At 39.9% G+C, this 26,998-nt stretch overlaps 2 protein-coding genes and 2 long non-coding RNA genes across 5 annotated transcripts; 2 read left to right on the forward strand and 2 right to left on the reverse strand.

Annotated features, from left to right (window-relative positions):
- Positions 1–1,224: 1,224 nt before the first annotated feature.
- On the reverse strand, positions 1,225–6,338 carry rtn4rl2b (reticulon 4 receptor-like 2b). The gene is made up of 4 exons (XM_034690246.1): positions 6,178–6,338; positions 4,507–4,733; positions 4,176–4,406; positions 1,225–2,901 (listed from the first exon to the last, which is right to left on the reverse strand). The coding sequence occupies exons 1-4, from the start codon at positions 6,224–6,226 to the stop codon at positions 2,029–2,031; spliced, it is 1,380 nt and encodes a 459-aa protein (XP_034546137.1). The 5' UTR covers positions 6,227–6,338; the 3' UTR covers positions 1,225–2,028.
- Positions 6,339–6,442: 104 nt separating this feature from the next.
- On the forward strand, positions 6,443–8,610 carry LOC117817830. Its single transcript, XR_004632227.1, has 3 exons — positions 6,443–6,553; positions 6,674–6,718; positions 6,970–8,610. It is a non-coding gene; the product is annotated as an uncharacterized LOC117817830 (long non-coding RNA).
- A 4,563-nt stretch (positions 8,611–13,173) lies between these two features.
- Positions 13,174–23,051, reverse strand: slc43a3b (solute carrier family 43 member 3b). Of its 2 annotated transcripts, none has more exons than XM_034690827.1 (13): positions 22,950–23,051; positions 22,296–22,607; positions 22,008–22,137; positions 20,182–20,228; positions 19,981–20,057; positions 18,921–19,013; positions 18,704–18,843; positions 17,121–17,227; positions 16,890–17,033; positions 16,637–16,744; positions 15,529–15,715; positions 14,225–14,348; positions 13,174–14,132 (listed from the first exon to the last, which is right to left on the reverse strand). In XM_034690827.1, exons 2-13 carry the CDS (start codon positions 22,480–22,482, stop codon positions 14,019–14,021), a joined length of 1,458 nt encoding a protein of 485 aa, XP_034546718.1. In that variant the 5' UTR covers positions 22,483–22,607; positions 22,950–23,051; the 3' UTR covers positions 13,174–14,018. The 2 variants fall into 2 exon arrangements, with proteins under 2 accessions (XP_034546718.1, XP_034546719.1); XM_034690828.1 differs by having other exon boundaries at positions 22,996–23,034.
- A 122-nt stretch (positions 23,052–23,173) lies between these two features.
- LOC117817991 lies at positions 23,174–26,341 on the forward strand. Its single transcript, XR_004632279.1, has 2 exons — positions 23,174–23,351; positions 25,748–26,341. It is a non-coding gene; the product is annotated as an uncharacterized LOC117817991 (long non-coding RNA).
- The last annotated feature ends 657 nt before the right edge of the window (positions 26,342–26,998 follow it).

Raw genomic sequence — 26,998 nt, forward strand, 5'->3', positions numbered from 1 at the left:
AAATGACAACAAATAGAATCACAAAATACTTTGTAACAAATCAAAATCACTCATGAATTCCTGACTAGTTCATGCATATTTTAATCTATTATTGTTTGTGCTTGTGTACTTCCTCACTGACTTTTGGTCATTTTTTTGTATTCCTTTGTGGTATCCATGGTGACTAAAGATGAGAGTAACACAACAAATACCCACAAACTTCTGTTTTGATTGTTTCTTTATTTTTTTATAAAGAGAAGCACTGTCATAACCAGTTTTTCTTTTGAAAAAAATACAGAATCTAAGAGCATTATTCATGTACATGTAGAAACTCCCACACACAAGGTCATGTTAAGGATTATAAGAGACTTTTCAAACATAGGGATGGGACAGGGGTCAGATGGTCCTCATGAGTGATACAGATCACAGTCAGGTTACATTGGCATTTGTTAAACAGAATGAATTCACATGCCAATTTTTAAAATCATCCACTGAAGTCATTTTTTTTCTGTTAAAGTAGAGCTTTAATACACAGTAGATTGTCTGCTGTGCAATAACTCAGTTAACAGTCTCTCTGAAATCAGATCTGTACCAGATCTGTTCTGAACACAGTCACAGGAAAAGAGATGAACACATTTCTTAATTCAGTGATGGTTTTGAGATTGTTTTGGGTCTCCTAGACACATTATTCAACCTCAGCTCTCCTGGGTTAAATTAAACCTTCCCCTTAAACCTGAAAATATATTACACAAAATATACACACAAACATACTCACATGCACACAGTCACACTAACGGAGACAAATTGCAGGTTGAGGTGGGATGCAGTAGGAGCCAGCTACTAGACCTGAGTATCTATTCATAAGAGCCATGAATGAATGTTTACGCCTTGTATTGTGTCCAACACTCAGACAGTCAGAGGCAATATAAGTCAAGGAAAGGCACCTATATCAGACCTAATTACAGCATTTTGTTAAGGATTTCCATTTTAGGTCAACAACACCTCAATCCCACTCGCACAACAAAACTGAATCACATGCAGACAAGTCAATATCTCAAGCACAAGCCTTCCTTATTTGGTCATGAGCATCTATGTCTATGTAAAATTCAAAATGAGCTCTGATGAGAGTTGTTTTAGATTTTTCATTCAGTCTGGTTCAAATCAGAGTTTTCTAGGCTTTCCTCGGAAGAAAGGAAGAGACAAGGCTGGATACCATAAGGGAGTGAAAGGAGTTTCCATATTTCCTTTTTTTTCCCCTTTCACTTACAATCTAAGATTCTCTTCAATTAACACAAGCCGTCAGTAACTAAATGGTACTAAAACAAGGTGTACAGATAAAGCTGATGGAAATAAGAACTGTTTGTAATGAGTGTATGTACAGATGATGACAGTATCTACAAGTGTGGGTTGTGGTTTGTTGGCTTCTGAAGCAGAGTAGAGTTCGTCTTGGCTGCAGATCTAACGCTCACTCTGCTCACGTTGCAGTGATTTTCTTTTCCCTTCCTTCTCGTTCTTCACATTTCTTTTCTCTCTGGTGAAGCCTCTTGCCTTCTGTGTTGATCTTTCTCCTACTTCTGCTAGAGCCAAACAACCCATCATCGATCATCACTTTTACTCATGATGAAAGAATCTGTGTAGATGACAGGTCACAACGCCTGCGCTGTTTACAGATATGGTATCAAAAACCTTTAGAGACACCACCAGCTGATTTAGTGTCCCTTCTTCTGTCACTTGACTATGTTTTTACACATTTCTGCTGATCGCTTTTAAATTCAGTCTACATGATGTGATCCTGCTTGATAAAGCCTGTACCAATAAGCAGCAGCTACTTCATCTTTGAAATCCTGTCCTGCTTAACATCTACTTGACTGAACTCTGCTATTGTAAGACAGCTTCCTGCTGCCTCTCGCCTGTCTCCTGCGTCAGTGTAACACCTCCTTAAAGTCAAGGAGGTGACTGAAAGGAATCAAGATCCAGGTTTTCGTGAGAGATGGAAAGAGCAGGGGGGCGGAATCAGAGAAGACAGAAAGGTTTAGAGGACAGAATATTTCAGCCAAACAAGAAATGGAGGCCGAACATGACTATGGAGAGGGAGAACAGGTGGAGGAGGGATGGGGTGATGTGTGAGGAGGTAGATGAGGGGAAGGGTAGGTTTTCATAGCCTGGGGGGCACTCCACATCATAACAGCGTATGGAGGAGTCTTCGTTGCCATAGTTGGCCCAGTATTCTTCCTGGTCCAGCTTTGGGAGCGCTGCCTCATCGGCCGACAGTTCGTACTTGGAGGGGAAAGTTTCAACAGGGGTTTTGGGGAGGTACTGAGGCTTGATAGCGGAGAAGGGAAAGGTTTGAACTGTCTCTTTGCTTTTTTGGTAGGAGGCCTTGGATGAGGATGCAGGCTTGTGCTTTGAGAACCACCAGCGGGTTTTGGTGCTGAAGGTGGTCGTTGTGGATCCAGCCATAGAGCCGGGGTCAGGCAGAGGACAAAGAGCAAAGTCGAGCTCCCGCAGGAATCTGAGGTCCTGACCGCGGCGTTTGGATGGAGAGCTGCACATTACTTCAGAGGAGGAGATGCGGGCTTCACGGAACCACTCCCAGAGGGGGCGGGCCTCACAGCCACATGACCAGGGGTTTCCGTTGAGGCGGAGGAACTGGATGCCTTGAGTGTCCTTCATGGCTTGGCCGGGTAACTCGGCCAGGGAGTTGTTGAACAGGTAAAGAATAGTCAGGCGGCCCAGGTCACGGAAAGCACGACGGTTGACCTGCCTGATTCGGTTGTCATGGAGGAGGAGGCGGTCCAGGTTGACCAGGCCTCTGAATGCATTCTCAGAGAGGGCACGGATGCGATTTCCATGAAGAAAGAGATGGGTGAGGTTGACCAGATCAGAGAAAATATCATCCTGCAGAAAGTGAAGCTGATTGTCCTGGAGCAAAAGTCAAAAACAAGATCAAGTTTTAGTGCCGTGGAGAAGAAGGTGAGGAAATGAAGGCTGTGGGTTGTTACTGGCAAAATTTACAAAAAATATATTTCACCAAGTGTATAATAAATGCAAATTGCAATGCACTAATTTGTTGTATCACTTTGAGCGATAGAGTCTATGATCAAGAAATAACGATCTGCTTTTGCCCATTTGTATGGCATAGGATACCTTTTTTTTTTTTAGAAATCATCCAAGTAAAATCCATCAGTCATTGTCGGTAATGTCAGAAAAAATTGCGTTACTTCCTCTAAAGCTACCATTTAAGTACACTTTGGCGACATTCTTTTTGAAGGTGTCTGCACTGAGCAAAAGGAACCAGACTAATGTGGTAAAGTCCTTTAATCTGCTGAAAACCCCTATTGGTAGCACCTTGTGTGTCTGATTTTAACAGACATTATATTTTCCATACATGCACATACTGTCAGCTGAGATCTCACTCTCACCTCCAACACTGTCAATAACAACTCTGGAAAAAAGTAAAGGTTATATCCATATATTTAATTTTCCCTGAAATTAGAAAGTAAAAGAAAACAGCATTGTTTTTTCTGGTGACATTTAGGTCCTCTGTGAATAAACTCTGGTGTTATATACCATATATATGGTGATATATAGCCAGCTATAGATGGAATTTCTGTAGTCAGTTTATGGGGCTTATCCCCATATTTTAGCCATGTTCAGTCATTTGGCTGCTGGTTTATTTAAGAGGTAAGTCATTTCTAGGTATTTAATTTGACTAGTCTTTTAAATCAGCATTTACTAACTCTACTCATCCTGTGTAATATCTGTGCTGATCTCATTGTAAGAGCAACAAACTGAGCTTTATTTAAAATATAATTGTTGAAATGCCTTTATAAAAAGTAAATACAGTGTTTGATAGTGCCCAGTGTTGATGTAGATGTGCAGCATGTTCAATTGGTTCTACATTGTATTCTGATTTTACATGAATATCCTCCCTATTGGTTTTCTGAGTGTGTTCTGTGTAGAACTCATTGAATCTGCTTGGAACAGCTTTTAACAGGCGCAGTACAAAAACTTGTGTGGGTGTGCAGCCTGCATGTTGGCCACAGTGAGAGACTGATTAAGCCATAAACTCAGTGTAAGTGCTTGTTCCTGCAAACATACTGTACGCTGTGTCAACTCATGCATGATTAACAAAATTGTACCTGCTATCTTTGTGATTTAAGGTGTGTATGTGAGTGAGTGTTTGTTTGCCTTACCTGCAGGTATAGGAACTGCAGGCTGTACAGTTTGTGGAAGAGGTCATGGGGGAGAGCTGCCAGCTTGCAGCGATGCATGTGCAGGCTCTGCAGCTTCTCCAATCCCCTGAATGCTCCACCTTCCAGGCGCTGCAGTGGGTTATCACCCAGATCCAGCTCCTCCAGCACCCTGAGGTTGCTGAAGGCTCCAGCCTCAATCCATGTGATGTTGTTGCCGTATAACCAAAGTACCTGTAAAGATAGAATAAGATATTGGCATGAGGAATGAGAAATAAGAAACAACAAGAAGACTGGGAAATAACACAGATGCATCAACAATGCCATTTTTAACCTGTGTTTCGAAGCCAAAAGAGTCTGCGCGAAGCTCTGTGATGCGGTTGTTCTGCAGGAAAACACGTTGTGAGTCATATGGCACACCAGCTGGAACTATGGTGATGTTCTGGGACTGGCAGCTGACCGTCATAGGCGTAGGGTAGCACACACACAGCTTGGGGCATGCAGATACCCCACCTGGCTTCACCACCACCAGCCAAAGAACCAGCCACAGAGTCAGTCCACCTGGAGGGAGATGCAGAGACAGAGGAGGTTAATTGTCATGAAAAATAAACATCCCAAATTGAAGGTCGGGTTGAGAGCATAAGGCCATTGTTGCATTATACCTATAGTGTCTTCCTTGGTTTTTTTGTGTGTGAGAGAGAGATGGAAGAAAGGAACTTTATTCCAGCTCCAATATCACAAGTCTTTCTTTCTGTCCATCAAACTGTTGCTGATGTCAGTGATTGTTTTTAGCACTGCTGTGCTTTCACCTGTGACTTGTTGATGGCTTCCAGAACAGAGGGCTTCATATATAATTCACTAGCTTACAATACAGAAATCATTCAAGCTTATACATACACCAGATCATTTTACATAGGTATCCATGGCTGTTGTGACGGGGTTGCATAACTGTGAATAAAACTGCAAAAAAAAACAACCAAAAAACCCATCACAAATTTAGTAAAAGCAGATAAACACGTTTCGGATACAAAACGTGAGTCTCTCTTGTTTCTGCACTAATTAACCTGGTTTCCTAGTTCTCAGGCCGCTAAAAGGATGTTTCCCTCGAGAGGTTTGTTACCGAGTGCACGCGTAAAACCTGCCACCAGACCCGGATCAGTTTCTGTTCTTATTAATAATGCAACAGCTTCTTGGCACATCTCGTATAACGGTGCACAAAGGTGACCACAGCGGGAAAATTACATGCATGAAATAATAATGGACTTCCCATTCATGCTGTGCGCAAGTTTTTCCAGTTGCTGACCTCACGACCTTTTGACAGGTTGGACTATTAGCTGCGCTGGACGGAGAGGGAGAACTGGAGATTTTGAAAGTGCGATACAGCTGCCGAGTCTTTGCCAAACTCAACTACCATGAGCTCAACTTGAGATAAGAGATAGAGGAAGCGCATTTATCATTCCATATAGTCTATCTCTGCATGCTCACCGGAGAAGAAAATGCGTAGGGAGACTTTGGTCAACTTTGCAAAAGGGACAAATAAATCACACGACTACTTGAACTGCAGGTGACTCTAGAAATGATGGCACATGAATTCACATGCAAAAAAAAGATGTGATTTACTTTCAGATCTCTGCGTAAAAACGTGCCAAAATGCGCACGCTGACTCCGGTGGAGTAACGCACTCTGTATTTCTAAAAACAATAATCAGTCTGAAGTTTGATAGAGAAAAAGTTCTGGTTAGCAATTTAAAATATATCCAAAGTGACTGTGGGTAAAAGCAAAGTAACAATTTGTGATTTGTTTTGTTTCTACTTACGCACATAAGCTACCTGGAAAAACATGGGTCACCATTGTGAATTTTGGAGTTCCAAACACAACTTGTTGAACTTGAATGTTGCACTTATAAACGATACGGTGTTAAAACCCAGAAAAATCATAGAACTGTGTTTGCAAAGTCAGAAAAACCTTCAAATTGCAGGTGCATTACAAAGAGAAAGTGACTTACTCTTAAAGTTTCGGGTGTTGAAGCCCCTCATGGTGCAACGAGTCTCCATCTCGAACCAAAGCCGAAAGCGAGTTAGCCTGCGCGGCGAGGAGGTGCCTGCTTGCTGCTATCTCTGCTTAGAATCAGCTCTGGTGGACCGAGTCGCTGTCGCTTCGAGCAGTGACGTGGAGGAGTCCCGGGAAGCTCTTTATACCCGCGGCCGGCCAGTCGCCCACCACCGTGGGCAGCAGGATCCTCAGTATACGTCAGTCCAGGATGAGGGAGGAGGGGCACCGGAGGAAGAGACATGAAAGGCAGCGGCAGAGCTGTCATGTCTTCACTGAGGCGTCACAGACTGCCAAAAGAGAGATTGTTCATCAATATTACTGAAATTGAGGTAATTTAAGAAACTATGACATTATCTTGTATGGGTTAAGAAATGCTCTGGATCTGATAAAAGTCAAAGTCTTTGTAGAGATGTGGAGTAGTTAAATAACTCTTCTTTTTATCATTCAAGACGAAGGGGTCGTGGGAGAGTATCTGTCGATGATAAGGAATAGAGGTGAGTTAATGTATATCTTTCTGTTCTGATATTTTATTTTGTTTTTCTTTTCTTTTCTGTATGATATGAACAATAGTTGAAGTAGCTTTAAGTAATATTCAATGCAGGACGACTGGCTTTAATAGGTCGATTGTGCTGTTGTGGTTCCACTGTGGCACGTGCAAGAGGAGGAGGAGTAGGAGGAAGAAAACAAGAGGAGGGAAAACCAGTTTGGAATCAGTGCCAAAAAAGCATCTTTTCATTTTGTGTAGGACAGCTGGACTGAAGCCGAGAGCCGCCTACAACTCAGAGCAGATGAACATGAAAGGGAGAACCCAATGGTTGGGAGAGAAATAATCCAACGCAGTATGTGGACTCAGGATGATATGCATACATGAAAACCAGGTGCAGTAACTAGATTTACATGTTGTGTTTTATGTTTACAAAAACTGTCAGAGGAAAGGCAACGTGGCCTTTCTCTGGCAGGAGGATGTGATAGAGGATGAATTTAACTTAATGTGCAGTAATGGACACTGGGTAATATGTCACAATCTGGGTCTAATTATACATTGGCTTGAGAAGGTGTGGCCCAGCAGGAGAGTGGGAGATGTAGGACATGAAGGTCTTCTATATGTGAAGTCCGGGCACAAGTTGTGGGCTGTGTTTAGTCACTTCTGAGTCCTCTTTCGTGACATTTAGACCCGGGTCAAGACCAGATCCAACATGATGCACTTCATCTGTTCACAAGTGAACACATACACCAAAGCCTGCTCAATGAAAGGTCATTTGCAACTACAAGCTGTGGGTTGTGTGTCTGGAACAGCAGAGATTTTTGGCTGTAGTGGTCCTCATGGGGGGGTCTGTGGGAATGATATGATGGCCCATGTGTGTGTGTGTCCATATCCATGTGTGTCTCTTTGCGTACATGAATAGTGTTTCACTCTGGGAGACAGCCAGCCCACCAAATAGACCATGGGAGTGTATGTCTGTCTGTGTGTGTGTGTGTGTGTGTGTGTGTGTGTGTGTAGTGTAGTTATGACCCATCCGAACACATGAACAGTAAAATACATAACTGTACATACCCAGATCCCCTCCCGTACAGCCTCTCACTCGCCTGCTGTGTCGAAGTGAATCACGGGTACTCTGGCATTTGAACTGGTGTAAACACAGCATGTTCAAAGGCTCTGTCCTGATCCTAAAAAAAGTGTGTTGCTGATTCTATCCTTTCCCCCCACTCACACAAGTACACACTCACACTTACACCCGTCACATATTGTGCTGAGGACCTTATGTGTGGAATCGGGTGTGTGAGTGCACTGGGATCGTCAGGCGAGAAAACTCCAGAATTAGACCTCTAATCCTCCACCAGAACCGACTGCAGATTGTTTTTTGATACACTGATAGCTATCTAAAAGTTTCCTCTGTCTCACAAAACAATCCAGTGAAGTAATTTCATCAATGAAAAATCACAGTTTTACTGGCCTGGTATGTGAAACATGGTGTCACAATCTGTTGTCAGAAAAAACAGAATCTCAGTTTTTGCCGGATGTTAAATTTCAAAGGTTGCTGTATCCTTTAAAACCAAGTAATTGTAATGCAGTGTGAGTTTTAATATCTTGAAAAGTAGCCAATGTGTCAGTGAATCAAGACAATGAATAATTTGATATTTTGTTCAAGCGTCAGAAGAGAAGGTTGGGTGCAAAGTTCACATTTGCAAATAAATAAAACACGTGCCTTTTTAAGGAACAAAACAGTCTCAAATTTGATATTGAGAAGGATGTTGATGTCAGACTTCATCATATCTTAACCCTGAGACAATAACTCAAGAGATGATCTTTTCCTTAACATGATAAAGTAGTTTTAATGTAAAACTAAACTAAAGTTTGAAGTTTTTTGTGGGACAGGTTCCTAGTTGTGGCTCAGAGAACAATGTCCCACTCAAGCACAATATGATCATTTAAAATAAATGAGAGATGTTTGAAAGTAATTGTAGCTATTTTATGTTTTTTTTCCTGTCAAACACAGTGTGCACATGAAAACTTAAAGGAACTTTTGTTTTCTGTCAGTTTTGTTGTTCCCCCTGAGCCCCACTGATGACAATTTAGAAAAAGAATAATTCATGGCCAGGAAATAAGAACTGGTGGCCACGAAATAGTAGTTTGTGGCCATAAGATAAGTGAATCTCGGGAACAAATTACTATTACCTGGCCACAATTATTTTGTCTAAAATGTCACCAGAGGGGCTCTATAGCTCACTGTGGACAACGCGTTACCTCTCACCTATTTCCCGATCTTGTCCTGTATATGTGTAGGTTTTTTTTTTCTGCAAAACATTCCCATCCTCCTGTCTTCATTGATCACAGGTTTCACTGATTGAGAATCTTTGCCAAAAATTGAAACACAGGCTGTGTCTGCAGTGTTGTTGTTTATCACTTTGACACCTACCCTACTGCAGTGGTTTCAGATATTCATAATAACACTATAGACCTTGTCAATCTTGTCAGTGATGGTCTTGTCTGCTTTTTGGGTCATATAGAAGCAATTATATTAGTTTAACCCGCCTGTTATGTTCGTTTCTTAGGGACAGCAATAATGTTCCTGGGTCAACTTGACCCAGAGCATATTTAGTTATCCAAAACCCCAAAAAATCCCAATAAACATTTTTTAATCTCATTATTAACTCCATTACTAACCATTTAAATCAATATGTAGTGCATTGGTGTTCTTTAATTTTTACAGATCATGGTACAATGAGGATAACTTACTCTTTTTTCATTAAAATTCATGTTAAAGCTTTTTTTTATGTACCTTGGAAAGTCCTAAATATAAATATAAATAAAATAGTTTTACATGAAATAGATTTTTAATTTTTTAATTTTACCATTTTAATTGTGGTTTTTTTCATGAAATGTTGATAAATTAACAAGAGACACCTCTTCTGTCACAGGCTGTCCAGATTTTGATGCTGTACTTAGCTGGTTTGGAAGGTATATATTGCCTACAATGGAGGGAACCTCTGAATGCCTCTAGCCTTTCATCCACTGTGATATTAGGGCCTGGGTTATAGAGTAGTGGAAGTTGCTCCAGCCACTTGTCCCTCACTGTCCCAATGGCTGCCAGCTTGTTTCTATTTGATCCCAGCTCCTGCAGTCAAATGGTACAGTGTCCTTGGGCAAGGCATTATCATTTTATATGTTATCTACACTTATTAAGCCAAGCAGAAGAAGTTTCATAGCGAAAAAATACTTTAAACATTTCTTTTCTCAGATTTTTGAACTTTAAAATGGGTCAATTTGACACATAACAGGAGGGTGACTTCTCTTACATAGCCTGGAAAAAAATAAAAACTCAGCATTGATGTCCACATAATTTGTCCAAATGGTTTATAATGTGTTTCCTGTTTGTTAGAAATAACAGAAGTCACTGTCATCATTAGTCTAGGACTGTTTGGTTTGCTGACGTAAGTGCTGGCACCCAAAACAAATAGCTACCTCCCGTCAGTAGCCAGAAGACAGCATGATGAAACAAAATGAAACATGGTGGTAAAATGAGGCCATTAAATTTTACCTCCTGGTGCTCCAATTAAAATAACAGAAAGGATTTAGTTGGCTCATTTTGAGTAAGCCTGACAAACATATGTGTCATAAAGACATCCTCGTTGACTGAGACGGATTCAGTCCCATTAAAAAACAACAACAACAACACATATCACCTCATTAACAGACAGGCTTATTTTAGTCCTCCACTCCTCCTCCTCCACTGTAACTTTAATTTGCTGAGATACTGAGGTTGTAATCACCGATGACGCAGATACAAGGGGAGAAGCTGTCAGTGTGCACATGTTCCCCTCATACATACACACACTGGAAGTGACAGACATGGTGTGTCATGATGTTTCTGGGTTCACACTGTTGTTGCACAGCAGAGGCACAGAGATCTTGATAGGGGCTGTTGTGGGGGAGTGTCCCTGTTATGTCAGTGTTAATCCCTGCCAGAGATTTCCCCAGGAGATTCATGCCAGTATGAAACTTCTCAATCACAATCGGCAATCAAAAGTAGTCATTTAACAGAGACAAAACAGGAGATATTCTAAGGAACTAATGCAACACTACGGAAGAGGATTATGGCCACTGAAATTTTTTTTAAATTAAAGTCCAATACATTTTTTTAATGTGTTTGTTCTGAGAAAAAAGTTAGAATTCTGACTTTAATCTCAGAATCTGACTTTAATCCACTAAAAAAAAAATTAAGGTCCAACATATTTTATTATTAGTCTGAGAAAAAAGTCAGAATTCTGAATTAAATCTCAGAATTCTGACTTTTTCTCAGAATTATGACTTTTTTCTTGGACCTTAATTTATTTATTTTTCAGTGGCCCTAATCCTCTTCCGTACAACACAAACAGAGATACTGTCATTCATATTCCAGGCATCCTTCTCCCCTCTCAACAACCTGTGCCTAACCCACAATGCAACTCAAGCATCAACATGTTATGCAGAGCTCCAGGCAGGTTATGCCTGTAGCAGCTAACGTAGTCTCAATATGCTACACTGAATCAGAGCTGGGAGGATCCAGAGGTCAGTTCACTTCTGTCTGACAGCATGCTTGCAAAAATGTTCCATGTCGAAACATTAAATCTTTAGTCAGTGTGTGACATCATTTGAGGCTATTTATCTTATAAGTAATGACTTTTTACCTCATGAAGTAGCACTTTTTAACTGCTCTTTATAAGCTTAAGTCAATGCCAATCTTCTATCTAAGTTGTTGTCTTAAGATTAAGCTTTCAGTAAAATGAATGACATTCATTTCTTCAATGTGTTTTTTTGAAGAGTTACTTTCCTTTGCAGTGAACTCTTTAAAGGTTGAGGACTAAAAATGAACAATTAAAAAAACTTGAAGACACCATGATAACGAGCAACTCAAAAGCATCTACTGTACGATACAGTGGCTCTGAAGTTCAAAGATTCACCCACAGCTACATTTCAATAAACAGTACAATATATATCTATATATTGAATATTATGACACTTTAAAATAAAACCCAATGCATTTGTGAGTCAATTGATAAAATTAATTAATTAATTAATTAATTAGTAGCATGTATTGAAAGACTGCAGAGGCCAAAAAGGTCAAAACAAAGAAAGATTTAAAATGGCTACATTTCAGAAAACACTAGAATTAAGAAACTCTCAATGCAAAACATTTTAACAGAAAGTTTGTTTTTCAAAAACACCACTAGGTGGCGACAGCACCACTCAGTTATTTAGTGACCACATCAAACTAATTGATCTATCCTACCTTGATCAAAATCTGAACGTTTTTTTATTCCTTTTCTTCTTTTTTGTACTGTATTAAAATGTTATTGTGTTTAGGAAAAAATCTGTATTATTAAATGTTGCTTTGTTTTCTGAAATTTAAGTTCCTGCCTTGGGGGCTACCATAACAGAGCCTGATTGTTTGGTAAATAAGCGCAGTTGTTGTTGCTTTAAAAAACAGTCCAAAGTACCTCACAGCCGCAAAGATGAACTCACTGAATTAAACACTGAACCTAAACAGGATGATTTTATGTCTATGTCTGAGCCATCTTTAAAAGGCAGTAGCTTACAGCTTTTTTCAAATTGAAATGTTTATTTTGGCACAATTAAAAAGTCATAGTCAACCTCAAACACAAATACCAGCAGGTGGCAGAGCCATGCTGTGGCTCTGCTAAATGTGCCTGAGTGAACTCACGTGTTGAATTCTGAGAAAAACCATCAAGGACATGCTTGATAGTGAAAAAGACCTTTGTCCAGAGACACAGGGGCTTCACTGGGCAGTGGTTCTATATCAGAGCCTTATCTATATATTTACACTGTGCCCATCCCAAATACACATGGACAGAAAGAAACTGGGTTTGAAAAAGTCACAATTCGAAGATATGAGTGTCAAAAGCAAAAGTCACAAACATTTTAGACATAAATGTATGCAGAAAGATTTTCAGAAACCAAAAACAGTGACACAAGTGATAAAAACTTTATATAAAATATTTATTTTATAGAAGTGATGTATACATATGTAAAAATACATAACATGTGATCAAAAGCTTTGTATCTATTTTTGTTCACGTGTTTATTGGAATATGCTTTTGTGAGTAAGTAAAATAAAGCAAAAAAACATACGTATTTTTAAAATCTTAGTGACAATTTGTAGACCATACAATACACATTTGTGACTATTTACAGTGTAATTTATCTCCATAGAAATAAAACATCATTTAATTGATTATGACGCTTGATTCAATCATTTCATTTCTCACCCAAGTTTGACCACGAAATAGTTGTGTTATGTTTTGCTTCGGTTAATCATAACCTGTAAATGTTTTTTGCTTTCCAAGTTGGAGAAGACACCAAAATGTTGTCTTGCCAAATGCCTGTGTTTCTGTGATCTAATCCCAACCATTCTCTCTTTCTAGCAACATGAGGTTGGCTTGTGCACACTTTCGTGTTTACTGATAGGATTTATTTGATTAAAATTAACTTCCAGCGTTTGTTTCAACCACAGAGGACCTGTCCATGAAACCTAAATGTACAGCATTTTTTAACAAAATAATTGTGGTGTCACAAGGAAGCAAAAATATTGAAATCATGGTGCAGATTTGAAAAGTGAGAATCAATTGTTCACAAGATCTTTCCGAAAATTAATTATGAACTATGAAAATGCTTCAGAAAAGAAAGTGTCATCGCTTAAAGGTTTTCTGTGACACATCAGCAGGTGTTTGTATCACCACTCGGGTCTTGCCCCACCATAACAATGGTGTAATAGTTGGCCAGTGATATACAGAAATGTAAGAAATAAGAATAAGACAGAAGAATAGACATGTCAAATTATACTTATGCATAAAACAAGAAATGCAAGACAAGTAACATTTATACAAATAGAGTAAGAGCAGGTGGATGAAACTGTAAACAACACAGACAAAGCTAACTGTTGTATCAAGTATGGTTTCATAAAGAGCACCTTGAGCCTCAGCTCATGTCTGGAGGAGCAACAGCTGACACTCTAACATCACTTGGTGAAAACAAAATGATGCATCCTGGAAATATCAAGAGGTGAAGTTTACTGAGGAGCGTCGATGGCAGCACATCTTTTTTTTAATGGTCACATTCTGTCTGTAATCGTGCTTCAAAGGTGTGAATGTGCTGTGAGTATATGGTCCCTGAGCACAAGGGATACATTTGGCAATCCAACACAGCCATCAGACCTTATAAATCAAACCAACTGAAGAGGTAATCATATCATAGGTAGATTTTGAGTGTGAGTCGTTGCTCTCGTGTTGGGGACTTTAATTGATGACTTTGGTCTTGGCCCGCTGGGAGGCCAGACCGCGACAGTGCAGGTAGACAGAGAGGGGATGGATGAAGGCTAGCAGGCTGAGCAGAGTCAGGCCTATGTTCACCTGCAGACACACAAGATAAGAGTTCAAATATTAGAGTGTTACAAGGAGGAGGAGGGAGAAAAGCTGGTGGGATTTATCTGTCATGTACTCACATATAAAGGGTCTCCACCCAGAGCTCCTTTCACCAGAGCAAAGCACGGATACTGCAGCACCGAAAACACTGCAGACAGAGCCATGACTAGACCGTACAGCTTTCCAAAGTGGCATGAAGGGAAACTTCTCACACACACACAAAAACAAAAGATGAGAAAGAAGGTGCATGAAGAGAAGGACACATTTAAGCTTGGAAAAACTGCTTTTGAATAAAAGTAACCTAAGGGTACAAATCAAATATCCAAGTAATGCTTAATTGATGCTGAAATTATTATGATTTAATGCATGATTTAATGCTGGATGCATCATGGGTTTGTGTTTAACAAGCCATGACTTCAGTGTGACTTAATATGATTAGTTCACAATAAACAGGACATCAGTTAAAGAAAATAAACCCTACTTTTGACATGTATTGATATACATCGAGTTGAAGTGACAAGAGTATTTTTATGCATCAGTGTACATGATCACAGCATAAATATATCAAGTCGTTGCTTTTCTAATAGAAGAGCTTAGTTTCTGCTTGTGAAATCTGAAGAGTTTGATTTGTGGACTCTAGATTATCTTATCTCATAAAAGTCAATGTCTGAAGTGACAGTCAACAACAATCCTTCATAAGGGATCTATTAAATGTCCCTAACAACCAGATACACTTAAAGGGACTTTATCTTTTGTCTACCATGAACAACAAGGTTTGAAAATTCATTATATTTTTTAGTGTTGCTGTCCATGGTGCTGAAGAGGAGCACAGTGAGAGCTGTCCCTCAGAGTGAGAGATGCTGATCATAAACAGCCGATTAATCTCTTAAAGACACCTCAGCAGCAAAAACTCAGACTGCTCAGCTCCCCAACTTTTGCCACACCTCGATATGCTTTGCATCTTGACGTGCGAGAAGTTGCAAGGGCCCGTTGAATGCTGCTTTCAGCTTTGACATTTTTTCTGATCTCACTTAATTGTGTAAGTACTTTCATTTTTATTTGTAGGACACTTCTCTAATGTTTAGTTTTTCACCGGTAACTTTTTATTCAAGCATTAATTAATCATTTTGTTTGTTGAGTTAGTAAGTCCTCGTGATTACTCATCAACATGAAACTTAAAAGCAAAATATAATCTGTTTTTCAGTCATTTGTAACCATAGGAAACTGTTCAGTGTTTGTATGACAGTTTGAGTAAAATTAAAGTAAGTGAATAATACATTTCATCAAATGTTTTTGTTTGTGCTGGTATCCTCAAAAGATCTTCAAAACGTATCTACAAAGAGTTGTGTACATGTGTGTTGTTTGTATGTGTGGTGTTACTCACGCCACACTGATGAAGGCAGCGTTTCCTCCGTAGAGGAAGGAGCGGTTGAGCACCTGCAGGATGAAGGTGATGTACTGGAGGGGCAGGTACGGAGTGGTGGCACAGATGGAGAACATCAGACACTGCAGTGCCGTAAGGAAGAGAGAGAGCACAGAGGAGCGCAGGTCGGCTTCTTGCTCACTCTCGCCTACACACACATGTGAAAACACACACACACACACACACACACACACACACACACACACACACACACACACACACACACACACAAAAAAAAAACCTCACAATAAGAAAATGGCTATAAAAGCAGGATAATGTGCAAGAATTTAACAAACAAAAAAACGTACATGGAATTATATAAATCAACACTATTCAAAATGTGGTCATCACTTTCTGTTGAGGCAAATTATTTGGATTCCCTCATGTTTAGGTTTAATTTCTAAAGTGATTTCAATAAAAGTATATACTTCATAAAAGATGTGTTTAGATGTTATAATTAGTTGGTGTGCTGTAATGTTGTGGAGGAAACAGATCCAAAGGACTCCCAGTTAACATCAGTACTGTTATGTCCACACATGTACTGTATGTAGTGTGCCACTGTCAGTGATAGAATAGATAGAAAGATAAAATTGTAATCATGGACAACACTCACTTGTATGCTAAAATATGTGAAGTGTGTAATGATACAGCAATAGGTCTTTGTTGAGAGTGCTGAGGGAACTTTTAGTGTAACTAGTTTTTGTGAAACTGAGGATGAGCCACACCAATTCAACAGGAAACTATTACAGCCAAGATATAGAGGCTAGAGGGGGCCAAACTGTGGTTTGAAAATAACACACAAACATTTCACCCAGCTATTTGCTCACATGCAAACCTTGAAACCTGGGGGTCAGTATCCTTTAAATATTTAACATGTCCATATAAAGGAAGAGCTCTTAGATAGCAAAAACGACTGGAAAAAACATGATGACTACTGTTAGGGCATTAATTTTGTGTGCATGAGATCTGTTTGGCCTGAGTTTGAAGGTGAAGACAGTAGAGAAGGTATGATCCATTGTGTGTGGTTGTGAATCTGATCCTTAGTTATTATCAGGATTTTATATCTCACCTGCTGCAAGAGGTTTTCCCTTGTGTCTGTCCATGAGGAGGCCATTCCAGGGAGCACAAAGCACGCCGCACAGCTGTGTTATAGCGAAAGCATTGATGTACTGGCTCACTGCAGGGAAACACAGGAAACACACATTAAAAAGTGAATCTCCCAAGATGGTACAGAGAGACTTGAGTGCGCAGCTCATTCTGAACTCCCATCTTTGCTGAGGGAGAAGTTATGATGTTCTGTGTGTGTTTGTGTGTGTTTTTACCCAGTGAAGGCTCTCCTGCAGTCAGACGCTGCAGCATGGGGTTGAGGGTGCCAATGAACAGGTAATGCCTGAGCTGCATCACTGACAACCAAAGCAGGTGCCACAAAAAGAACCTGGACAGGAAGCATTCCCGGAAACTCTTCTCTGAGACAAACAAGAAGGGAGAAAACAAGAACTTGCTTTATCCTGTCTCACATTAGGAGGTAATAATCTTTGCCACAGTAAACACACCTTGTTTCACATTTATGTCCTTGTTGACTGGCTTTTCCTCGATAGTCCTGCGGGCGTTACCATTCGCTGTGTTCAGCTCTGAACTCTTTGATTCTCCACAAGTTATTCTGACCGAGGGAAAAGGTCACAGATGGTCAGCAACAAATGAGGCACATTTTAGGAGATCTTTGTCAACTTTTCTTTTTTTCAAATGGACCCCTCAAAATCAAACAACAGGATACAAAGGTTTACAAGAATTATTTTGTTCCAAGAGCAATTCAATTATTAAAATCGTAGATTGGAAAATCATCTTTTTAAGCAACTAACTTTTTAATTTCAGCAAGCTCTTAAAATAACAAACTGTAGCACCCCCCCCCCCCTACAAGGGCTTTCCTAATTTTTATGACCTTAATTCTAGGATGTATATATGTGCATGTGTATATATGTGTGTTTGTATATATACATGTGTATCTTTATGTATGTGTACGTGTATGTGTATGTACATATATATATGTGTTTTATATTTTATATTGGCTCCTTTAAGGAATTCTGCTGGCCATCACCGTATAGGAAGAACCCTAATTACTCTCTTGTCTACAAATGTTGTTTTGTCTGTTTGTCTGTGTGAAGCCGAAGGCAATTTTCCACATTGTGGACAAATAAAATTGTAATCGAATCAAATCAAAGGTTTTTTATTGATTAAAAATAGCCTAGGATCTAGAGGGTCATTTGCTCTAGTTGATGAGTCTGGTCCATCTCCTGTTTAGACAGAGTTCATATGGTTCAGACAGAGTCCGATCTGATCAGGTCAGAACAATAACAACCTTAGAGCGGGTGTAAGTAACAGCGAAGCAGCTTCCTCTAAAACCAAGATGTCTGCTGCTGATGTAGAACAGTATGAATTAGCTGCTGTGTCAGTGTTGAAGAACTGAATAATAGTTCATTGTTAGAATTAATGATAAGAGTTTTCTACAAAATAACATCATGTAATGTCAAACTAGAGGCTGTACAAGAGGGATGTTTGGCTACCCAGCCCAATGGTAAGCACCTGATTATAACATCTGTTCAACGTTGTAAATAAACGAAGAGGGTCCATGACAGTGCCAGGTTAGGTAAATAAACTCTGCTGGTATGAGACAGAGGACGAAATCTTTTTGTAAAAAATGTTGTTACATTAGGTTTTCGTTTAAATATTTTCAACAGAATTAATATATAATTGTGTCTTTTAAAGGAAGCCAATTAGTTGATTTTTTTTTTTTGACTCAGTATATTGTTTGTTTGCTTTCTGCTCCAAGAGGACATTGAACTTTGTTGTTTACAGTAAACAAGGTTTGAATGCAGAGAGACATACAGGTATGGCAAGTTGCATTAGAAGTGCATATTTTCATTAAAATGTGACTTAAAGTTTGTCTCAGTAAAGGCAAAAATCACAAAATAAACAACCAAAAATGTCACTTGAATTTTGTTTGTTTGTTCAAAATTCAACTATATCATGTTTTTGAATACCTGTAACCAACAAAGCAATATTTCTATATGTTTTAATCTAAATAAGACACTTATGACACACTTATGATGCAGCATGTGTGTAAGAGGTGTTGGTGTACCCATAAGTGAAGTGATCAGGGAGCGGGTAGGGGATGGACTTTCTGGGCAGTAGGAAGAAAGTCCTGAGCAAGTGAACAACCCCGCAGGCCGACAGAAAGAGGAAGGAGGCTTGGAGGGAGACCCCCGCCTCATGCAACAACTGAAGAAAAAAAAGAGAGTGTAGACATGAGGTGGTGAACGTTTAAGTCATGTGATCAGCTTGTAAATGTGTCTCACCTTGATGACAAGGAAGAGTGCTGAGGAGGAGTCGAAGGCCCCGTTGTAGAGGGTGATGATGGTGGAGCGATGTGCGCCAAACAAGTTTCCCACCTTAGAACAAATAAATGATGCACTGAAAGGTATTCATTCTGCTTCCACCTCTCTGTCATTCATGGCAAACGTCTGTTATTACTGACATTAATTTGCCAATAAAACTTCCACATGTGGTTTTGCTCTCACAGATACACCACTGAAATGCCACATTTTCCCTGAGAGACTTTCATTGTGCTTCTAATCAACTAGATCATGAACCTGGTGTGAAAAAGTCAAGCTGCAGTGTGCACACAGAGACAGACGTCCTCTCTTTGGTTAGTGTTTACTGTGTGCAATGACCCAACATTCCCGAACCAATGTTTTTTTTTATCTGCTTGAACTTTCTTTTTTTTTTACTATATTTTGACCCAAAGAAATTGCCAATTTGAATCAGGGTCAATTCTCATAATTCACTGTCAAAACTGTTAAATGTGATTATTACCCAGCTTTCCTACTCATCGCTTGGCTGTGTTAAATACTTGATTCAGATTGGTCACAACCCCTTGACAACGGTTATTAACTCTGATTAACATGAGGCATAATGTATGGTTCAGGGCAGAACCATACATTATTACAGTGGAGCTTAAACAATTGACTGTTTGGTGCAATGGATAATATTGAGAACATTTTGTCATCCTTTTCAGTAAATGTATGGAGTAGTTAAGAGATAAGAGAGACAAGAGAGTCCTTTACTCATCCCACAACGGGGAAATTCAAGTGTCACAGTAACAAAGTAGATTGTGCAAAATAAATATATAAAGCAAACAAGAGCCTATAAAGTAACCATTATTAAAAAGTAGTTAGCAATTAAAATTAAAATTGAAATTAAAGAGGTAAAAAATAAGCATATCTTACACACATATATATATATATATATATTATTGGTTATAGAGTCTGACCACTGCAGGAAGAAAAGACCTACGGTATCCCTCCGTGAGACACATAATAGAATAACTGTCAAATTGACGTAAACCAGCTTTGGTACCTGCATGTTGGTGACTAGAAACAACATGCCGCCCACTGCCAGGAGAGAGAGAGCTGGGAAGAGCAGGTTGGACAAGGCTGATGGGGAAAGAAACAAAAACAGGGGAAGTAAATGAGGGTACGCAGTGCTAACATGTCACTTCTCTGCTGTATTTCTTCCCACAGGACAGGCTTAGGGCAAATCAAAAAAAAGGTTTCTCACCTGGGGTCGCGAAAGCCACCAGCAAGGTACCCATGGTGTAAAGCAATCTGGAGGGGGGCAAACAGATTGTAGAAACATCACAATACATTCACAACATTGATACAAAAGCACACATTTGAGATGGAAATATGGTTGCTCATAAATACAAATTAATATAACATTCAGCTTCATAAGGAAAAGTGTGAAACGCAGGTTCTTCTGATGCTGTTTGGAGAACTTTTGGCCCACTTTAATTTCCTCCTTTCCACCCGTCCTCATCCTCATCACTTGTCTAACTATTTGGAAGACTTGGCCATTATTTTCCCACACCCTCCTTTAGTCCACCACATATGGATGGTCTTATCACCAGTTAGTTATTGTGGATTGACATAAACCTATGGCTACAGACCAGGCAGATATGTCTGTATGCTTTTGTGTTATAAGATAAACATCAGGTCAGAGATGGTGGGACTGACTTATTAGTCACAGGCTCTGAATACCTGCACAATTCAATAATATTTTTCTCTCTTTAACATGAAAACGAATAGTCCCAACCTTAGTCTTGTTGTCTGGCTTTCCTCTTGCAATCACAGTTTCTCTGAGTCTTTTGTTACATTTCTCTTTTCTCCACATTTGCCATCGCTCAGTATGACGTTACTTTATATATGCTGCTGTGTGGACAACTCATACTCTTACTTTACATAGCATCCCTCAAAGAAGCTTTTCAGACCTCTCCCTGCTTTCACTCCCTCCCTTCCTCCCTTTACTCTGCCATCTCATTTCTTGTCACAAGAGTATGTACAAACAATTTATCCACATGAACACTAGCAGTAAAACTTTCCAGAGAAATCAGCTGTTAGGTTGTTGATGGACAGGGGTTATGCTGTTTAATCTTTTTAAAGCCAGTGTTGTGTTACTCTTATATTTTTTGAACACATCATTACCAGATTGAAAGTCAAAATTGAGGAATATGAATTGATCAAGATAGTTGGTATTGCTTGAGGAGATCAGATCTGTATACTGCAGCACAGCTAGGAGACAAGGAAACTGTGAACCTAATCTGTTCTGTGAACCCCAAAAGAATAATTTCTACTTTCATTTGCTGCTGTTTAAAGTCAGAATAACAGACACTATTTTCAGAAGTCCATCCATCCATTATCTTAACCGCTTATCCCGTTATGGGTCACGGGGGGCTGGAGCCTATCCCAGCTGGCTTTGGGCGAAAGGCAGGGTACACCCTGGACAGGTCGCCAGCCTATCACAGGGCTAACACAGAGAGACAGACAAGCATTCACACACACACTCACACCTACGGGCAATTTAGGTCAATCAATTAACCTGGTGAGCATGTTTTTGGACTGTGGGAGGAAGCTGGAGTACCCGGAGAGAACCAACGCATGCACGGGGAGAACATGCAAACTCCACACAGAAAGGCACCTGCCCGGCCGGGGGTTTCTAACCAGGTGAGGCAACAGCGCTACCCACTGCACCACCGTGCAGCCTCAGCCTTTTCAGTACTATCAACAATTTAATTTTTGGTTCATACTAGAAGGTAATTTCATGAACTTTTTGTTTTTTTGTAAAGCTTTTAGATCCTTCAAAGTGCCAGAAAACTTTAAAGGCCCCTTCATTCCCCACTCTATCTCCCAGTTTCCCTACTCTTTGCTCTGTCCTCTCAAAAACAGCATTAAGGCCCAAAAACAAATCTTAAAAAACTATATATTTATCTTTCCACCTAAGTGGAGGGCTTTTTCACTGAGTACCTGCTTTTGTCAGATTTTAAATGGAAGATCTGTTACCTCCACTCACCATCTACTTTTTTGTAATCAAGAAGTTTTTGGACTTACATTCCAAAAATGCGAGCTACTGTGGTTCCAAAGCGATCAAAGAGGAAGCCATTGGGTAGCGTCAGGAAATTGTTCATAAAGGAGGCGATGGTGAAAACAAGTGAGAACTGCTCATCTTGTCCACTGCAATCTGAGGACAGAAAAAATAGAGAAAGGAGAACCAAGTTTGGGAGGGATGTGGTCAGACATGCTGCATAAGTCTATCTCATTATCTTTATTAGTACATTGAACATTGTACATGAATCATTTTTACAGTCATTGGTTATCAGGTTAAGATTTTAAACTGACCTAGGACCTGCGTTCCATTGACTCCTGTGGTGTTGACGCACAGGGAACTGAAGTAGCCCTCTGATTTCAGGAGAAACACAAGCGATGCCCACCCAAACACAGCTCCAGCGAAACACAGACACTCCAACAGGCCCGTAGCAAAGGTCAGGCCGCGTTTCAGCATCAAGCTGTTCCCAAAACCCGCCATGGTCCCCCTCACACTCACACACACTTGCGGTCAGACTCTTGCCAACTATCTTTTTACTCACATGGACAAACACACACATATATGCACACACTAACACACATGCATACAGGATGCTTCTGCTGCACCTGCAGACAAAAAGAGGCATAGTGAGTTGTCCGAAGTGAGTCCGGTCTGCATCTTTTTTAAGAAATGATACTAATTCACAGGTTAAAAAGAACATGACATATATGACACTATAAAAAAAAGACAGGCTGAAACTGCAAACATGTGGGCCCTGCAAAAGTCCTGCAAAAGTCCACCCAGACCTCTGGGTCAAAAATCTTATTGAAAAAAACTACAATAAATTGCATAACAATCAAGATCTCCAAATTAATATAATGATAGGACCATTTAAATTCAAATATACAAACATTTTCTGTAAAGCCACAAAGAGTTAGAATCTATAGAAAAATTAATAAATTGCACACCTTTTAAGTTTCAATATAGTCCAGGATCCTTCTTTCAAGTACTCACAGTTCAGCCTCTGAGGGTCCCCCCAAATGGTCTCCCAAACCACACCTCTCTGCTCTCGCCCCACTCTCGATTTTTATATTGGCCAGCTTCTTCCTCTTCCTCACCAGTTCCCTCCCTCTCCTCCCTTCCCAGTCTTTTCTCTCTTTGTCACTCTCTCTGGTGTGCAGAACACAAAATCCCTCTCCCCTGTGGGGTTTTAACTGCAGAGAGTCAACACTCTTTCATTCCCACAGAGCAGGTCAGCAGTGCCAATGGAACCATGAGACACAGCAGTGCATACAGATGAGGATGATGGTAGGGTTGGCAAGATCTTTTTTGGTGAATAGGTCATGTGACATGTACCAGGAAACAGCTTGGTGAGTACTGTGTGGATACTGGCTTTCGTGTCTGACTCCAGAAGAACAAAGCTCCCTTGATTGGTGTTATCACTCATAGACAGGCTCTCCTAATAAAGGATGCTGCAGGAACTCATGACATTTCGTGATGCTAAAGAGTTCTGCAGATGAAATATTCACTCTGAGTCTTCTTTATCTCCTGAAGAGTTCAACATATTTGACCGAGAAACAGAAACTGAACCTCTGACTTCCAGCTGAGCCTGAAAGGTCACATTAAACAGAAGTCTGGTCAAGTTTGCATTCAAAGATTCTACATATCTGATAGTAAAAAGCCAAGTGTTCAATTGATTGTTGTGTCCCATAAGCTGAGAAGAAATCACACAGTTGCATTTGAGAGTGCTGAGAGACTTGTTAATATCTTTAGGAAGTGAGAGAATCAAGACACTTTTTGAGCCATACAAAAGCTCTGACTTTAAAAAGCAGCTGTGAGACAAAAGCATCAAGTATAACATGAATGATTAAAGGGAGCACTTTTAAATGATATCTCAACTAACTTTTATCAAAATGAACTCTTGGTTTATCACTTTGTCCCATATCACAAAGTTACAGTTTCCTCTATCAGACGCTTTTGTCTGTAGATTAGACAATCAAGGATGTTTTAACAGTCATCTATAAAACAGAAGTTTGAATTTGCCATCATGTCTCGCCGACTTGAGCTAGACTTTGATTGTTGCAAAGGAACATTTTTCTCACAGCTAGGTAAAAACATAAAAGTCAAAGACATACACTTTAACATAAATGATAATTTAGATATAAACTGTCATCATCGGGATCATCAACAGAATTTAAGAGCATAATGGCCTAAGAGATAAAACATAACATGAAACTGTATCGTTTTGTCTTTGGAAATCCAAATCTCGGCCAAGAGAGTAAGAACTTGAATCTTCCACTTAAAAGGATGATGAGGACACAACAATGTCTCAAGCCTTACTGGTTGCACTTTGACAGAAGATGTGAGACAGATCAGGTAGTTTGTCACCAATGATCTTAATGTTTACTTTAATAATATGTTGCAACCTACTCTTGTCCCAATTGTGAGATTAGCAGACTGGGAGATAACAGCATAGGTAATGACTGAGTCTCCAGTGGAGCTGCCGCACAGTGACATGAGTTTACTGCACAAAACTCATGAACTAAACAACATATTAGGAGGGCATGTAGTCCTTGCTGGGCATGCTTACAAACTGCTACTGCACGTAATTCAATGTAAGCTCCTACCCACATAGCAAAATTGGTCTGGCCCGGCTCTGGCCCACAATACACTTAGACTCGGCCAACGTACCGCAAAGAATGACGGCCCTTAAGTGGCCCAGATATGGTTTGCCAGAGACGGCCCACACATGGGCCAGCTTAATCACAGGCTCAACCTTAATCGGCCCAGATGGACAGATCTGGGCCACATAAACCAAGCCACAATTGGGCCAGATGTGGCATGCCATCATATATACAATGCCATCATTGCCAGACCTGGTCCACATCCGGTTGACATACCATTTGCCATGCCAGCAGCCAGCCAGCAGTGCCGGCTTGACGCCAGATCTGGCCCAGACCTATCTGCTATGTGGGAAATATTGAACCTGCTCAATGAACTAACCACTGATTACAGTCTGAATCCAACAACAAATGTTTTCCCCTCTTTTAAAAGTCTCTCACGGGTGTCCAAACATTTTATGTGAAACACTAGATGGGTACATTTCTGACATACTGTAAGTAGTCAGTAATATTTAATGCAAGTTTGGACCAACACATAACAACACATAATTCTAAAACATTACAACATATCATGGGCTTCAGAACAAAAGTCATTAGTCAAAGCATTTGCAAACTGAAGCATCTTCCTCAAGAGCCTTCAGTCTGCTTTTAAACACATTTAAAGAGACACGCTCACTCAAACCCAGGCTCTCCTGCAACAGGTTCCCGGCTGCAGGGGCAGCATTTCTAAAACTCTTTTTACCCATTTCAAGATGCACTGCAAAATCATTACAGAAACAAAATCAACAGTATATAAATCTTGTTATGAAGCTGCAGGCTAATTTAATAGAACATTCTGTGATTTATGAGTGCATCTTCACTGAAGGAATCTGGAAGGACCATCTGTGTGCAGTTCGACTGGGGGGACTTAAGTTTACTAGAAATTACTGAATGGACATTCTACAGTAAAAGATGGGGAGATCAACAGTGACGATATTAAAGATACAGTCAAGTCAGAATTTTCATCTGTGTGAATTTTTTGGATGTATGCTACTTCCATCACTTCTAGCAAAGCTTATAATATTACAAAGTCTTCTTCACTTGGCTTTTAAACTTGCAATACTACATTTTTACGCTAATTCTATTTTATGCCATCTTTTCATCAGGCTGCTGGTATTGGAGTGCAGAGATGCAAATCAGTGCCAGGAGTTTTGCTTCCAATACATCAACAGTCATGAGGGACCAGAATGTATGTTACACCATCGCCTGATCACAAGACAGAGCTTCATCATGCACACTCCCAGACACGCAAACCAGTGTACGCACTTCCTAAAACCACTGACCGGGAGTTAACATCTCCCCCACATGTGTCCATGCGTGTGTTCAATCCAGAGTTACCAACTACAAAGAAGTTCAGAAAAGGTCTTCAGCCACATGACTTCTATCCCATCACACTGCAGAATCGCTGAAGTCTAGAGAGGATGATAAAGGCATCATTTTATGATGAACAAATCCAGGGACATCACTCAAACAAACATATCTATCTGAATATGTCAATCAACTGTCCTGATGGGACTTTTTTTTTACATGAACCTCCATCCCTGTCCAAAAGTTCACACTGCACAAATACTGTTGCAATGTCTAACACACCAATGATTCGCTTTGTGTGCCAATTGAGCAAACCACTCTGGGGATGTAGACTAGTACCAAATGCTGGAGCTCCAGAGTAAGCAAATAAATGAAGAGTGTTTTGTCTCATGCCCATCTGTTCCTCTTCATACCTTTCTGTTTTTTGTTAGAATAATGTGGTTCATACGGTGCCGATGTGTAGTCATACTCTGTGAATTTATTTATGAGTGAAAGTCCAAAGTATGGAACACTAAGTAGCTAAACACAATATAAAAGCAATGTAAACACTTGGTGCTTGGATCAAAGCACTCTTTGAAGGATAAAAGTTGGTTTTAGGGGTGAAGTTTGAATTCTTGTGAAGTTGTGTGTGGCTGGATTAAGGTGCCGCAGAGTAAAATATATTTCCTCTTAATCTTTCGCTATAGCTTATCTCCGTTGGGTGTGTGAAGTATTCCTCTGCATTCTGCATTATTCAAGGTTTGAGGATATCATAGCACAATGTCAGCTGAATATTTGAAATTTTAACATACAAGTTAATTGCTTATTTGTTTTATTACATAGAGTTAGATGAGAAAATTGAAGGAACTGTAATTCCTGTGGGATCATTATAAGTTTTTAGTTTACAGTTTGATAGCAGGCTTAGCTTAGCATTAAGATAGCAGACAAGGCCCAGGTGAATAATACACCTGACGATATCTTCAAAACGTAACTGTTAACTTTTAAGATGTTGTTTATTCAAACCCAATGTTCACCACAGTTTATTTGCTGAACTGTTCTTAGCTAGGAAC

The sequence above is a fragment of the Notolabrus celidotus genome, chromosome 8 (assembly GCF_009762535.1).
Source record: "Notolabrus celidotus isolate fNotCel1 chromosome 8, fNotCel1.pri, whole genome shotgun sequence".
Classification (NCBI taxonomy): Eukaryota; Metazoa; Chordata; class Actinopteri; order Labriformes; family Labridae; genus Notolabrus; species Notolabrus celidotus.